General features: G+C 32.6%; 1 protein-coding gene across 2 annotated transcripts in view; it reads right to left on the reverse strand.

Annotated features, from left to right (window-relative positions):
- Positions 1-15,277, reverse strand: part of LOC118179363 (uncharacterized) — a 350,178-nt gene that overhangs the window by 147,767 nt on the left and 187,134 nt on the right. For both annotated transcript variants that reach the window (XM_085817376.1, XM_085817377.1), the window contains one exon: positions 5,393-5,482. In XM_085817376.1, the coding sequence (XP_085673502.1) occupies positions 5,393-5,482 (90 nt within the window). The remainder of the gene's footprint in view (positions 1-5,392; positions 5,483-15,277) is intronic.

The raw sequence follows: 15,277 nt of genomic DNA on the forward strand, positions 1-15,277 counted from the left end.
TAGCTTTTAAACATTACTTTGGACTGGATTATTTTGGTTACGGTAAAGCATATGAAGGCTTTCTGCCTAAAATGTAATGGGAAAGCATTGACATTGGCAATGCTGGCGATTTTAATAATAACCTTTACTTTTTGACAATAATAGTCAGTGGCATGCATGCTTCAACTTTCACTTACATTCGGTACTACCTAAAATGGCAGAACTAATGAAATGGCATGTTGAAGATGAGAAACGACAATTTCAATCCAAGTAGCAGGAGAGTTACATTTTTGTTGAACATAATGGAAATCTACAGTTTGTTATTCGTTCTCAAGTCTTAAGTGTTTTGGAAAAGTATAATGTGAGTAGACACTGTACTAGTTTGCATAAATCAAAATACACATCAGTATCAGAAAAGTGCTAGGAGTTGTGGAATAATGATTTGGAGCTGCAACTAACTAGACAGAAGAATATCTTTCAGCAACATCAAACACTGCTGAAGGCAATATGAGGTATGTTTAGTGCTAGCTAAAAGTAAGAAGTCTTTTAAGAATGGTGTGCTCATCAAAAGATGTACTGTAAAAAATTGCATCTCCATCTGGAGATAATAAGGTAGCTAAAAATTTTGAAACAGTGTCCTTGCCACATCAGACAGTAAGAAGAAGAACTAATGAAAAGGGTAGTGAAGTTTTGGGTATTCTCAAAGGCATTTTGGAAAAGTGTGGATCTTACTCTCTAGCTCTAGACGAGAGCAAAGATATAGTTGACATCAACTAGATCCTTATCTTTGTCACAACAATAAACAAAGAATTTGAAATTCAAGAAGGACTGTAGAATTAAAATCATTGGAAACAAGCACCAGTAGTACTGACATATTCAATACATTGGATAATGTAATTTTGAAATATGGAGGTTTGGGGAAGAGTTCTGACATTGCAACAGATGAAGTGCATAAAGTAAAAGGCATGCATTGTTTGTTTTTCCACTGCCTTATCCGCCAGGAGGTTCTCGTTCGAAAAAAATTAATGTTCAGTGAGACAATGAAAACTGTTTAAATACTGTAAATTTAATAAGGGGAGGCAATAAAGCTCAAAGATACAAAGCACATATTGCATTCCTGGTCAATTTGAAAACTGAGTATGGTACTGTATTTCTTTGTACTGTGAACTGGCTAAGTGCTGAAAATTGCCTACAACAGTTTTTGGGTTGAGGAATGAAATTCTTCCTATCCCACAAAAGAAAACATTGGGTATGAGTACTAAAAAAAAATGAATGAAATCCAGTTTTTAAATAATCTTGTCCTTCTGATAGACTTAATGGCTTATCTAAATGCTTTAAACAAAAAACTAAATGGCGAGCTTCCTCAAAACAACTGATGTAATGCAAATTGCACAGAAAGAGTTCCAGATTCCAGGATTTTGACTCCCTAACACATTGTTAACTGTGCAAAACTTGCACTGTTAAACAAGCTCATGGAGTGAAGTGAATGAGATGCCTTGCAACCTTCAAATGAAAATTTGTGATCTTTAAGCAGAATTCTACCAAACTAAAATTTCTGGAAACTGATTTCTAGAGAACGTTTGCCCAAACTGCTTAAATTCTCTCTGCAAATGTTACGCTGTTTGGCAGTACATATGAGTGTGATAGTGCGATATCTGCTCTGAAGCAAATTAAATCAAAAATGAGAAATCACACTGAAAGTGCTTTATTTGAATCAAGCCTGAGACTTTGCCTTACTGAAGTTACAGTAAACATCAATAAACCTGTATCAGAAAAGTAGTGCCAATTATCATAAATGAACTATGTAAATTTTAAAAAGTTTTACGATATTTATCAATGTTATTATATTTATAAAACATTTTGCAAATCTCAGTTTGTATACAAATCAGTTGTATACAAACTGATCTTGAAATCGCCAAAATATTGATAAGTCGCCAAATTTAGTGCACCATAATAAAAGAACTCATATCCTTAAAAGGGAAAAATTATGTTTGATGTAATATTTTATGAACTTCTCATTTGCTTAAAAGAAATTATTTCAAAATGTTTATGCTTTAATTGATGTAGGGTCTTGTGCCCAGTATCACACCATTTACATTCAGAAGTGGGAAAGAAATCAAACATTAACCCCATCAAATACATATTTATCAATGCAATGTCAAAAAATATTTCTCCAAAATGATAATTCACACTCAAAGTGGCAGTCGTCAAAAAAAAAGGGGGGGCAGAAATGTTAAATAAGTAAAATTAAGGATTTTTTAACCAATTTTGGCCAAAATTAAGGACTTTTAAGGACCAAAAATCATTTCCGAAAAACCTAAGAATTTTAAGTACTTTAAAGGACTATACAAACCTTGGCGTATGTGTGTGCTGACCACATGGTGATTAGCTATTCTAAAAAGCACATGGCCGTATGAGCAATACCCAGAATTTTCTCATTGTGCATGTTACCCTGATGATTAGCATATGATGGATTAAATTATTATACACATATTATAATTTAAGATATCAAATTAACAGTTTGAACTGTAATTAACACCACTGTTGGCGCAAGAAATTCACATTTAAGGAGCCACGATAGGCTAATCAGCTGTAATTAATGATCCAGCAATCTACTTAGCCATTTACGGCATAAATGCCTTCTCTTTCAAAATTGATCATTACTGAAGTACCATTCATTCCCATGCCCTATCTAATGCCATAACCACAAAGCATCATCAACCAGTTCATTCACTGGATTGTTGATTCAATATGTCTAAAAAAATCTTGAATGAATTCCCCATATTCTTTACTGTATGAAGTTCATCACAAATATGTTTCATTAGTTCACTTTTGCCTAAACATTCTAAATCATTTAATTTTTCTTGCATCATTGCTAGACTGTGTTTTCATTCATTTTTGCCAATAAAACTTCTTTCACCACCTTAATTACAGTCATTCAGTATAAATAACCATATGCTTTGCTCAAGGAAAACAATAACATCTTACAACATTATGGACACTGCCCAATTAAACAGAACATTTAACCCTCCCCCCCCCAAAAAAAAAAAAAACAGGAGACAAGAGACAAAAATGTCACAGTTGATGCTAATATGAGTCACTTCCTCAGCTTAGCAGCTGGTTAAACCAAAGGCCAGGTAAGAGAACATCTACTCTAACTTCAAGATAATTTGTACGAAAAAAATAAAAGAAAAATATGGTATTTTTCAGCTTTTAATGCACTGCAACTCTATTCATACCTACTAAAATATCAATTTAATATCAACATTTTTGATTTTATAGGCTCTGTTTTCATGTAAAAGGAAAAAATTCATTCCTCTGGCCAAAAAAAATTATTCTTATTTTTAAAACAATGACTTGTGAATCCAAAAGAATCTTACATTCTGTAATCACTAAAAATACATATAGAAAACTAGCTAAAACTTGTATGCATAGAAGATACAACCAGAAATGCATAGTTTCAAGATCTACATTTACTGCTAAATATTTCTTTTGTCATAATTAGAACATAAGAAAAATGTGTAGCTACTATTCTTAATTTAAAGAATTTAACTCCTTTTACTCCATTGGCTGTGCTCTAGGGACATGAGATAATGTACACTGCTTATCAAAATTAAAGGATATTCTCAAAATATACACTCACTGATTAAAATTTTCAACTAATGTCTAATAGTATATTTATATGCAGCTAAATGAAAAACTGGTTTTTTGCATATAAGCTAATTCATCAAATATGCAAATTAGAAAACTGACAACTTGCTGTGCAAGGGATGCATGCTGCAGTTTGGGTGTCTAGTGTCGTTTAAAGTTAATATGGTTTCTAAGAGTGATCAGCATTCATTAGTTATGATTCAAAGCTATCATTTAATTGAAAGGCAAAAGAAGCAGTTAATTGGTAGATTTGAGCACAAGCAAATAGAAATGGAGGCCATCCTAAGCATCATATCAGGTTTAAATATTCCTCAGCATCATATCAAGAATTTGGAACTGTTTTAGCAACGAATCAATTAATATATAGCCTTTTCAAGATCAGACCAAGAACAAGAACTGCATTTGAAGACTGCATTCTCTTATTGTCAGCTTGAAGAAAACACAAAGCAATTACAATAGAGTTGGCTTAAAACCTTCCAAATGGCATAGGAACTCAAATCAGCCATTCTAAACTTGCATGAAAGATTCAAAAGTTTGAAGTTTATGACAGAAACCAATGGTTTGTGGCCTATTAACTTCACCTTCCTACAGGCTCCATTTAGTCTTTGGAAATTTCCAAAGCGAGTCCATCACCATGTTCAGTGGAGGCAGGAGAAATGGGATCATGCACTGTTTGCTGACAAGGCCAGATAAAGCTTGAACTGTGAGTCTAAACAAGTTTCAATCTGGATGGAATGAAGGTCATGCAACCTTACCTTCCTTTATTCATACAACATCCCCATTTTAACAGAAGCAAATTTCATGCTTTAGAGTGGAATCATCAAAAATGGCTTCAGTGAGCTGTATATCTTTAATGGAGGCTATGTAACCAATCACAAATATGTAGATGAAGTCTGGGAATTCCATGTCATGTAAGGCTGTTTAGGAAGGATGCTGACTCAGGTATTTTGCTAATGGATGATAAATGCTTGTGTCACATCTGGTGTCAGAGGTCTTGGAAGCAATCATTTGGTCAATTCACTCACCATACTTAAAAACAATTCAGCATGAGTGGGATGCCTTAGGCTGCCAAATTTGGCTTCAGGCTACCGAACGCTCCTGACCCTCCATGGTCCGAAAAGTGAATTTTTAGAGCAGTAGTCTGCAGTTCCACAAGACTTAATCAAAACTTCTGGTAAATACTACAAAATCAAGATGTGAGGTTTGCATTTCTGTCAGACATGACCATATTAAAAACAGATCTGTTGCAAAATGGGGAAACACATTTTTCCTCTTTTTTAAAATTCCAATACACTATGATTTTAATATTTTGAGATTAATCAACTGAAAAATATATCAATTTATGTTAAATAATGTTTCCATGCAAACTATTTTCAGTCATTTTTCAATAAGTAACATGTAGTACTTCTATTTCTGTCAAGATCCTTTAATTTTGACAAGCAGTGTATACCAAAATTTTGCTGACTCCACCAACAAGAAACAAAGGAATTACAAGCATATAGCAATTTTTTCTCAACTGTAACTGATTAGCACCAAAAATTAACAGAACTGTACTGCAGAAAACTGGGATATCTTAAAAAGAAAACTTTTATAAGAGGGTTAAAAATTGCGAGACAATTTTTTAACAACTGTGAACTCTAAAAAAAGACTCTTACGGTGAAAGGGTTAAATTATTATTTGCACAAAATAAGCTTAAAACTCTTACACTCTTCATCTCATATAACTTAAAAGGATAAAAATAAAGGATGCATGGTTTACATACCAGTTTCTGCTGGTTATGATTCATTCCTGGTTCAGCTGATCGACTTCTTGGTCCTGATTTAGAAGTTGTACCAAAGTCACGCTCTTCACTCTTAAAAATGATATAGTTAATGCACAAAATTAAAAAATTATGATATGAAGAAAATGAGATAAAAAGATGTTTTCTACTCATATAATTTTTTAAAAAGCATATTCCAATGCAAAATAGCATGTACTCATACACTCTTTCAAATGTTTAAATTTATAAAAGACAAAGAAAGTGGCTATGGATTTCATTTTGTTAAATGTTACAAACATTGTGTCCATAAAAGCTCTTTCGCAATCTTTATTTTCGCAATTATTGGTCATTTATATCAAATTAGAAAAATACTTTAAATAAGGAAAATATACTCATTCTAAAAAATAAAACACAAAAGAATCTGACTCTCATATAGTAACTAAGATATTTAATTTAACAGTTTGAGATCCTGTTCAGATACAAAAATTACAAAATGAAATAATTGCATTCATATGTACCTAAAATTAAAGATAAATTTTGAATAAGGTGTCTGATATTTACAGATTAAGTTGTGAGTATTGTTATTCAAACTGTCATGAAAAATAATGATCAATATATATATTTCAAAAAGCAGATCTTTTTCAGAGAATATTATAATATGGCAGGCTTATTAATCAGTGGTAGGCTTCATTATTGGTACATAGCCAACACTTAACATTATATGCAAAACAAAACATATTTCTAATTTAACAAGTTTTTCTTTAAATTATGATATTATGATTCTAAAGTAATAAAACTATGTGAATAATACTGAAGTAATAGAAATTTATTTTTAACTGATCTCTCAACAAAAGCATAAAAAAAGATGATAATCTCAAATTTTGAAATTATATATTTTGGCTAATTTTTGTCAAAAGGGAGTCAAACTTTTTAAAGCTTTTTTTAATATAAGCATTTACTACAATAAGGACCGCAGAACCATTATAAAGTTAAAATTAATTACTATTAAGATTTCAAAATTTTGTAAAAAATCAGAAAATTTAACTCTCATGAGATTTCATAATTTTTACAATAATTTTTAATTTCGAAATCCCATTTGCACCACTTAAAAGAATTTTATTCTTGAAAGTTGCCTAACTAACAGCTATAAAAATAATGGATGCATCATGACTTTTATATATATAATTACAATTCTAATTGACACAGAATTTAATGAAAACAGTATTCTTCACTATAAGAGTGAAGAATCCTATATAAAAAAATTACCAGTCACCACACAATAAAATTTCCAATTCATAAAATATTAATACAGTCAAAAGTCGTTAAACCGGACTCGTCGGAACTTCGGCGATTCCGGATTATCGATTTTTCCGGATTATAGATCATCACTTTAAATCTCGTAAGATGGCATGCAGAAATTCTAAAATTAAAAATATGAAACCGTAATTTATGAAATAAAGAACAATTATGATCTAAAGGGTATCAAAATTTACAAAAAAAAAAAAAAAAAAAAAAAAAAAAAAAAAAAAAAAAAAAGCTTAGTGCTTCGTTTTATGTGATAATACTTTCTCTTTAATTCTATAAACAGACATAATTTCTTGTTCAGTTACAAAGTTCCGCTGTTCAAGTCCCGTAATTGCTGTGCCGAGAATACCGACTAACTTGTCAATCGAAATTTTTTCGTTTTCACTAACCTCTCTGTCACCTTCTTCATGTCATTATCCATTTTTTGCAGCAATTCCACTTTTTGTTTGACGGACATCGAAACATACTTTCGTTTTGTAGATCCTTTGGGATCTCCAGCATCGGAAATTCTATTTGACATAATCGAAAGTTCAAATTTGCTTTTATAAAATTGCTCTTACAGTCTGCAAAAAATAATAAGCCGCATCCAATTCGAAGATTAAAGAACAACGCAATCATCAACATTAACTGAAATAGATAATTAGATAGTTTTAGCTTATACCGTTCGTTATACATTAAACGCTCACGCGTAAACGTATTCTGCGCTTGCGCACATGCATATGGTCTTACGCGCACGCGCAAACGCCTATGCGCATGTGTTAACGCGGCGCATGCGCAGAAAGTTTTTAGCTTTGAGGTCCAGATTATAGATCATTCCGGATTATGGGTGTCCGAATTAACGACTTTTGACTGTATGTATTAGATATATAAAACATAAAACATAACGTTACATGTATAATTCAATCTTCATAAAAACTGTTCACTATATGATGCAAAACTTATCTTTAACCACTAATCCAAATGATTTTTTCTCCTGCAACTACTCTCTGTACATTTTCTTTTAAGTCATAAATTTCAGTCAGTAGTAGAAGGAAGAATAACATAAAAATCTGTAATTTAATTCATTAATATCTTTGATAATTTTCTAAATATAAATATGAAATTTTCTTCCTTTTAAGTAATTAAAACATAGTAACTAATCTATCAGTCAGATATTAACTTTTGGAACTACAGTGGCTAGTATATGCCATACTATGAAGTAGGATACATATCAGTAAAAATCTAAATGTGATTTTTACTATATTCCTCATTTAAGTGTGCATAGAACTGAAAATTTAAGTGGGCACGATTTTCAATGGACAGATTTGCATGGAATTTGGTATATATATTTATAACAGAGACAGAGTGAACCATTCAAAGCATGCATGAATGAAGTATGCATGATTATCAGTAAAGTTCTTAGCACAGAGATTTTCAAAATCTTAAGTTGTGATATTGAACTGAAAATGATCCTAATATGAGGTATAGTCCCCTCTCACAACCAGATAAGGTTGCACAGCTTAAAAGCTTACTGGACAGAAGGCAGTTGAAGAGTTCCTGTGGCAGTCAATCTCACTCCTGCAGTAAGGTAGTTTCAACCCCGAGCTGGTTCTCAGAGTGGGATTACGGTGTTCTTTTCTTTCTTGTAGTTCTTTTCTTTCTTCATTTCTTGTAGATTCTATTTCTATTTTTACATTTTAATTCAATTTTTTTTAAATTTTAATCTTACATAGTGCAAAAATTGCTTAATTATTAAATTTATTCAAATTTGGCATTTCCTTCAATTGATTGTGTTTACTATTTTTCAGCAACTGATTACTACGATATCCCCAAGTAAGTTTTCATTCATGTTAATGGTTTATTTTTTATTTCAATTTTAAATTCAGCAAAAATCCTTTTACTTGATTTGACACTGAATTTACCTTATGTCGAGGTGAAAACTTCCAGATGAAGTGTTATTAATAAAAAAACTTTAGATAGTTCACCAGATAATTTTGAATACAGAAACACAAGAATTTTCAGTGGAAGGGGCATTGTAATTGAGTCCCATGTAACCTCCCTCCTCTTGATAAAATTGTATCCAATTTAATCACGTTCATCTTCTTTATTTATTTTTCTGGTTTTGTTACATATTTTCAAGTTTTTATATAATTTTTAGGTTTAATTTCCCATTTCTTTAATTCTTATTTATAGAATATTTTGAAATTTATTAGTATTGAATTTCACATTTTTGGACCTTTGTGTATAATAGATTCGAAGTTACTTACTTTTCGTCTTTACTGATCAATTTTCAGCAGCATATTGTATGAAAATACTTTGAATAATTATGTTTTTAAATAAAAATTTTGTGTAACTATATATGTGTGTGTGTGTGTGTATATATATGTATATATATACAGTACAAAGTGCATAGTTAAGTGTGTGTATATATAATATATATACATTTAACTGCACAATTTTTGTTTAGTGTCTCTTTAAATAAGAGACTGAAACATTTGCAAGATGTTTCTTTGTTCAAAAAGCCATGAATGTTTGTAGATTAAAGGAAATATGTTCATGAAATCTAAAAAAAAAAAATTTAGATGCATCAAAAAATTAGATTGAGACCTGATAAATAAAAAAAAACTAAAAATATCTGTAAAATAACAGATATGGAGAAATTTTATAACATAACTTCAAAATATAATAGAATTAACTTTTTTTATCTCTTTATAAAGGTACTTAATTTGGTAAGATAAATTAAAAGAATTACTTAAAATCACATACACATTTTTAGGAAAGGTATGAGCTACAATATGGAGAAATAGAATGACATTATATATATCCCCGTTAAGCAATTTACATTCAAGTTATTTTAAAAAAATTTTCGGAATTAAACTTACTAACTATGGATTCACTCTTTTTAGATATTTCTACTAACATTAATCTTAGGAGATAATATAAACAATATTTCTTTAGTAAATAAATTATATATACATTATATATATGTATAACAACATACGTTGTTATATTTCTGGGAATGTATTTTAAGTCATCCTTAACACAATTTATTCACAGCTACTCAGAATAAAAAGAATCTGCAATACTACAAAACACCTTCAAGAAGAAATACTATACTTCGTAACTATCTTGAAAAATAACCGAATTTTTCATAAAATAATTAAAAATACATTAAAAAAAGCTGCCATTAGCCTTACCAATTTTTAGATTTTTTGAGTTAGATAGTGATATTTTATGCTTAAAGCCCAATGGGACGGTATAAAGTACTGATAATTCTTGTCACTACATTTTGTTTCCTCCAAAAAATTTTGGCACAATACTTTTAGTACTGTTGTTTAAATACAGTCAAAAGTCGTTAATTCGGACATCCATAATTCGGAATGATCTATAATCCGGACCTCAAAGCTAAAATCTTTCTGCGCATGCGCCGCGTTGACGCCTGCGCCTAGGCGTTTTACGCGTGCGCGCAAGACATTTACAACTGCGCTTTTGCGTGTGCGCAAGCGCAGAATACGTTTTCGCGTGCGCGTTTAATGTATAACGGACAGTATAAGCTAAAATTATCTAATTATCTATTTCGGTTAATGTTGATGATTGCGTTGTTCCTTAATCTTCGAATTGGATCCGGCTTATTATTTTTTGCAGACTGTAAGAGCAATTTTATAAAAGTAAGCTTGGACTTTCGATTATGTCAAATAGAATTTCCGATGCTGGAGCTGCCAAAGGATCTAGAAAACGAAAGTATGTTTCGATGTCCATCAAACAAAAAACGAATTGCTACAAAAAATGGATAAAGGCATATCCTTTGTTTATCTAACCGTTCCGAAATCTGTTTATCAATTTCACGCTGCTCTGCGCGGGGGCTTGGGTACGCCGTGGCGAGCAATGAACTGGAAGTTGATCTGTCAGCACTATCATTATCTTCACGGCAGATGTTTTTATTTTATTCGGCTTATAATTCCTTACTAAATGTAGTATTTAATCTCGACGTACTCCGTCTTTGATATGATTTAAATCAAATTTCTCGTCATTATAAATATCACGAATACAAATCAAATAGTTTTCTGGTTGCAATTTTCTAATTTCGGCTATACGTAAGGTATGCTTAACACATGCGCGCGTTGAAAGAACTGTTTAATAAAGTAAACAAATAAATATTAAGCTTTTTTTTTTTTTTTTTTTTTTTTTTTTTGTAAATTTTGATACGTTTTAGATCAAAATTGCTCATTATTTTATAAATTACGGTTCCATATTTTTAATTTTATAATTTCTGCATGCCATCTTACCAGATTTAAACTGAAATCGATAATCCGGAATCGCCGAAGTCCCGACGAGTCCGGATTAAAGACTTTTGACTGTAGTTTTAAATTACTTTAATGGCCAAAATTACTACTTTTATTAACAAATCGGGCCTTTTCGTTTTTCATTGTAGCTTGATCGCCCCTTGAAGAATTACAACTTTTATTAACAAATGACTGTTTTTCCCTTTTTACTCTTACTTTTGTGGCCATGTTGAGTAATTCTAGCTGAATTAGCCATTTTCACTTTTAGAAGCAGTTTTTTCTTCAAACAACTTGACTGACGCCATTTTGAAATCTTTCTACGTCTTTCTGAGTCTCCCGACTCCCCCCCTTTGAAAATTAGGGACGAGTTACAGCCAACGGACAGTCTAACCGCATTGGTTATTGCCCAGTGATATTGTTTCCCCCCTACTTACGTCACACGACGAGTGGGATGGCGATAAAGGACACTGAGGGGAATTGCAACCCCTTTTCAACTTGTTACATGATGGAGAACTCTACATAACCACAGGTCTGTTTTTTCAGTTTCTTTTACCAAAAATTTTTTTTCTTGGTCTTAGCAAGACCCACTGTGTTTGTTTTCGTTTAAATTTAATTTATGTTTTCTAAAATTTATAAAGGTGTAAATATTTAAGCTAGCAGGTCCAGCCCGTAAGTTATTGTATTTTTTGACTAATAGCAGACAGCTATTTATTTTTATTTTTTTCTTAATTCTTGTAAATCGGAATTGTTTTTACATCTTTTAACACCTTAATGTGTCATTTTGTGCAAACGCGTCGGGAAATTGGAACAGAGAGTTGAGACTAATAAATTTTCTAAGACAATGCGTCTATTTAATTAAAATTTGTAACGCAAAAGTTTCAATTGTCTGTTTTGGCAAAACGCGTAATGGAGTTAGCTTAATTCGACGTTCAGCTAGAAATTTCCCTTGAAAAGCCAGGTTGAACTTCGGGTTAAGCTAATTTACCCTTTTCCGCTTTGTATTTTTATTTTTTATATGTTTATGTTTGTTTTATGTTTTACTTGTACCATCGATTGGTTTTTCTATGTTTTAACTTTACACTTGTCACATCGATTGGTATTTACTGTATTTTTTGCCGTTACTAGTTTCCAAAGATTAGTATTTTACTGTGTTTAATTTAACGTGTAGCATAATTTTTCACCCTTCAATGACATTGTTTTTTTTTAATGTGTTGAACTTTTCTTGGAGCCACAGCTCCTGGTAACTTTTTGGCGAGCTTTCTACAATTTCTCTTATCTTTAATTTTGCAGCATATTGCGCAAAAAAAATTATTTAGACCAAATAGGTCTTACGGTATTGTACTAACTTCCTTGCTCGTTAATGTGATGTCTACACGTGTAGGTGTAGAATAAAGAACTGTAGTTTTCCACGCGAAGGTGGTTAATTGACTGCATAATACATCAGCAAGTGCGAGTAGGCACTCATTGGTTATATGATAAGACTGGCAAAAGCTTGTGGCAATCTGACGTTCGACTGCGTGCTCAGCCAATCCACGTCATGTGGTTTATGTAAAAACTGCTAGCGCAGCAGTGAACTCACTCACTTCACCCTTAGCTGGAGCATAGGATGTTTGAATTTTAGTTTAGTGGTTTTTGTTATTCGTTCTGTTATTTCAGTTGTGTTTAAAGTTATGGTGTGTGTGAATAAAAGTTATGTGTAAAGAAAAGAAGTCATGTCAATTCAAGGATATACACCAAGCACATAACCACCCCGCCATTATAAAATAGTGACCCGGATGTGATTTGAACACACATCCTTCCGATTACGGATTCGAAGACCAAATTTAACTACTGCATCGCTCATTTGCCGCCGGAAATTGCTGCGTTGGTTAGAGATATCATTCTCCAGGAACGTACAGATGCTTCTTACGAAGACCTCAAAGCTGCTATTACGGAATGCTGTGGTGAAAGCAGTACGAGTGAAATACGGAAATTATTCACCGGCGAGCAACTTGGAGATAGAAAGCCATCAAAACTTCTTCGTGTAATGTCTAGGCGGGCTGAAAAATACAATGTGCCTGACTGTTTGTTACTGGAATTATTCATGCACCAGATGCCGCCAAATGTTCAGTCTATTCTAGCGTCGGTTGAGCCGCTCGATTTATCGAAAGCTGCCAGTATCGCGGATAGAATATTGGAAGTTACACCGCTCAGGTAAGCGAAGTTTCTTCTCGTGTATCTTTCAATGTCTCTGAGAATTCTAAATTGGATTCCCTGCTGGGGGAAGTGTGCGAATTGCATAGCAAGGTTTTGTCTCTACGACGATCACGCAGTATTTCCAAAAATCGCTATAACAGGAAGCAAAGCCCTTCAGCTAAAGCTGCTTTGTACTGTTCCTATTGTTGGTATCATCATAAATTTGGTGACAAAGCTAAAAAGTGTGTTCCACCATGTACATTCCAGGGAAACGTACCAGGGAAAGTGTAGCGGAGACATGCGCTTTACCCTCTGAGTCTCGTCGCCTTTTCACTAGAGACAGGAAATCGAATAGAATATTTTTGTGCGACACTGACTCAGAGACGTCAGTCTTCTTTCAGCAACCAGACAGGAAGCACGTCAAACACCTATTATGATGTTTTCTGCAGCAAATGGTACCCCTATTTCAGTTTATGGACAAAAAGCGTTAAGTACTGACCTTGGACTTCGTTGTAATTTTAATTTTACTTTTTATTTTTATATATTTAAGTGAAGCATATTTAAGTGTAAAGTGTCAACAAATATTATTGGATCTGATTTCTTGCATTATTTTGATTTATTACCTGATTTAAGGAACAAAAAACTTGTTGATTTAAAAATTAAAATTTAAAAATTAACTGCAGTGTAATTAACATAAAAATTAACTGCAGTGTAATTAACACACATTTATATTCTGTTAAAACAATTATTACAAATTGTATTTATGATAAATTACTGTCTAACTATCCTTCGCTGTCAAAGCTTCCTGATCTCAATGAGACTGTTAAGCATAATACATACTATGCATTTCATTGAAACCATTAATCCTCCTGTTTCATGTAAGCCAAGGAGATTAGCTCCAGATAGATTAAAAATTGCTAAGCATGAAATTCATAAAATTATCAATTTAGGTCACATGCGACCCTCCAAAAGTAATTACTCCTCTCTTCTTCACATGGTGTCAAAAAAGAGCACAAACGAATTGAGACCTGTGGGAGATTTTCGGAGGTTAAACGCTCAGACAGTGAAGGATAAGTACCTTATTCCCAATATTTGCGATTTTGCAGCGGAGTTACATGGAACAAAGGTATTTTCTCGATTAGATTTGGTTAAAGCATATCACCAAATTCCAATTAATCCATCTGATATCCATAAAACGGCTATTGCCACTCCTTTTGGACTTTTTGAGAGCACAAAAATGCAATTTGGGTTATGCAATGCAGCTGCAACCTTTCAAAGCTTTATTGATGAAGTAACTCATGAGCTGCCAGAAGTATTTGCTTTTGTCGACGATATATTGATAGCGTCAAAAGACGAAAATGAGCATTTGATACACTTAAAAGCCCTTTTTGAAAGATTAAGCAATTATGGGTTAAGACTTAATGTATCTAAATGCAGTTTTGGTTTAACTTCTTTGGAATTTTTGGGTTTTCATGTATCTGAACAGGGTTTAAAACTTTTACCCAAGAGGGTAGAAGCTATTCAAAAATTTCCTAAACCAAACACATTAACTCAGTTAAGGAAATTTCTTAGCATATTTAATTTGTACAGACGTTTTGTCCCAAGAGCTTCACATGTTTTAGCTCCCTTGAATAGGTTACTGGAAGGCCGCATTAATAAAAGGAAACCTTCACAACCAAGCAAAACAAAAGAACATCCTCTCGAATGGGACGACGAAGCCAAGAAAGCATTCGAAAATGCAAAAAAGGTAATTGCTGAGGCAACCCTTCTCTAACATCCAATTCCTAGTGCGACTTTGAAACTTTGTACTGATGCATCGGACGTTGCGGTTGGTAGCTCATTAATGCAATTGCATAATTCAGTTTGGGAACCCACTGCGTTTCTATCCGTTAAACTCGGCAAAAGTCAAAGGAAATAGTCAACTTATGATCGAGAACTATTGGCAATTTATTTGTCTATTAGGAAGTTTCGGCACATGCTTGAAGGCAGTGTCTTTACAATCTACACTGACCAAAAGCCTTTAATATATGCTTTTAAGCAGAAGCCCGAAAAGTGTTCTCCACGACAACTTCGTTATCTTGATTTTATTGGCCAATTTTCCACTGACATACGATACATCAAAGGTCGTGACAATATCGTTGCTGAT

This window comes from Stegodyphus dumicola, chromosome 5, assembly GCF_044657685.1.
Source record: "Stegodyphus dumicola isolate Sdum_Otavi_A_Nest chromosome 5, ASM4465768v1".
Lineage (NCBI taxonomy): Eukaryota > Metazoa > Arthropoda > Arachnida > Araneae > Eresidae > Stegodyphus > Stegodyphus dumicola.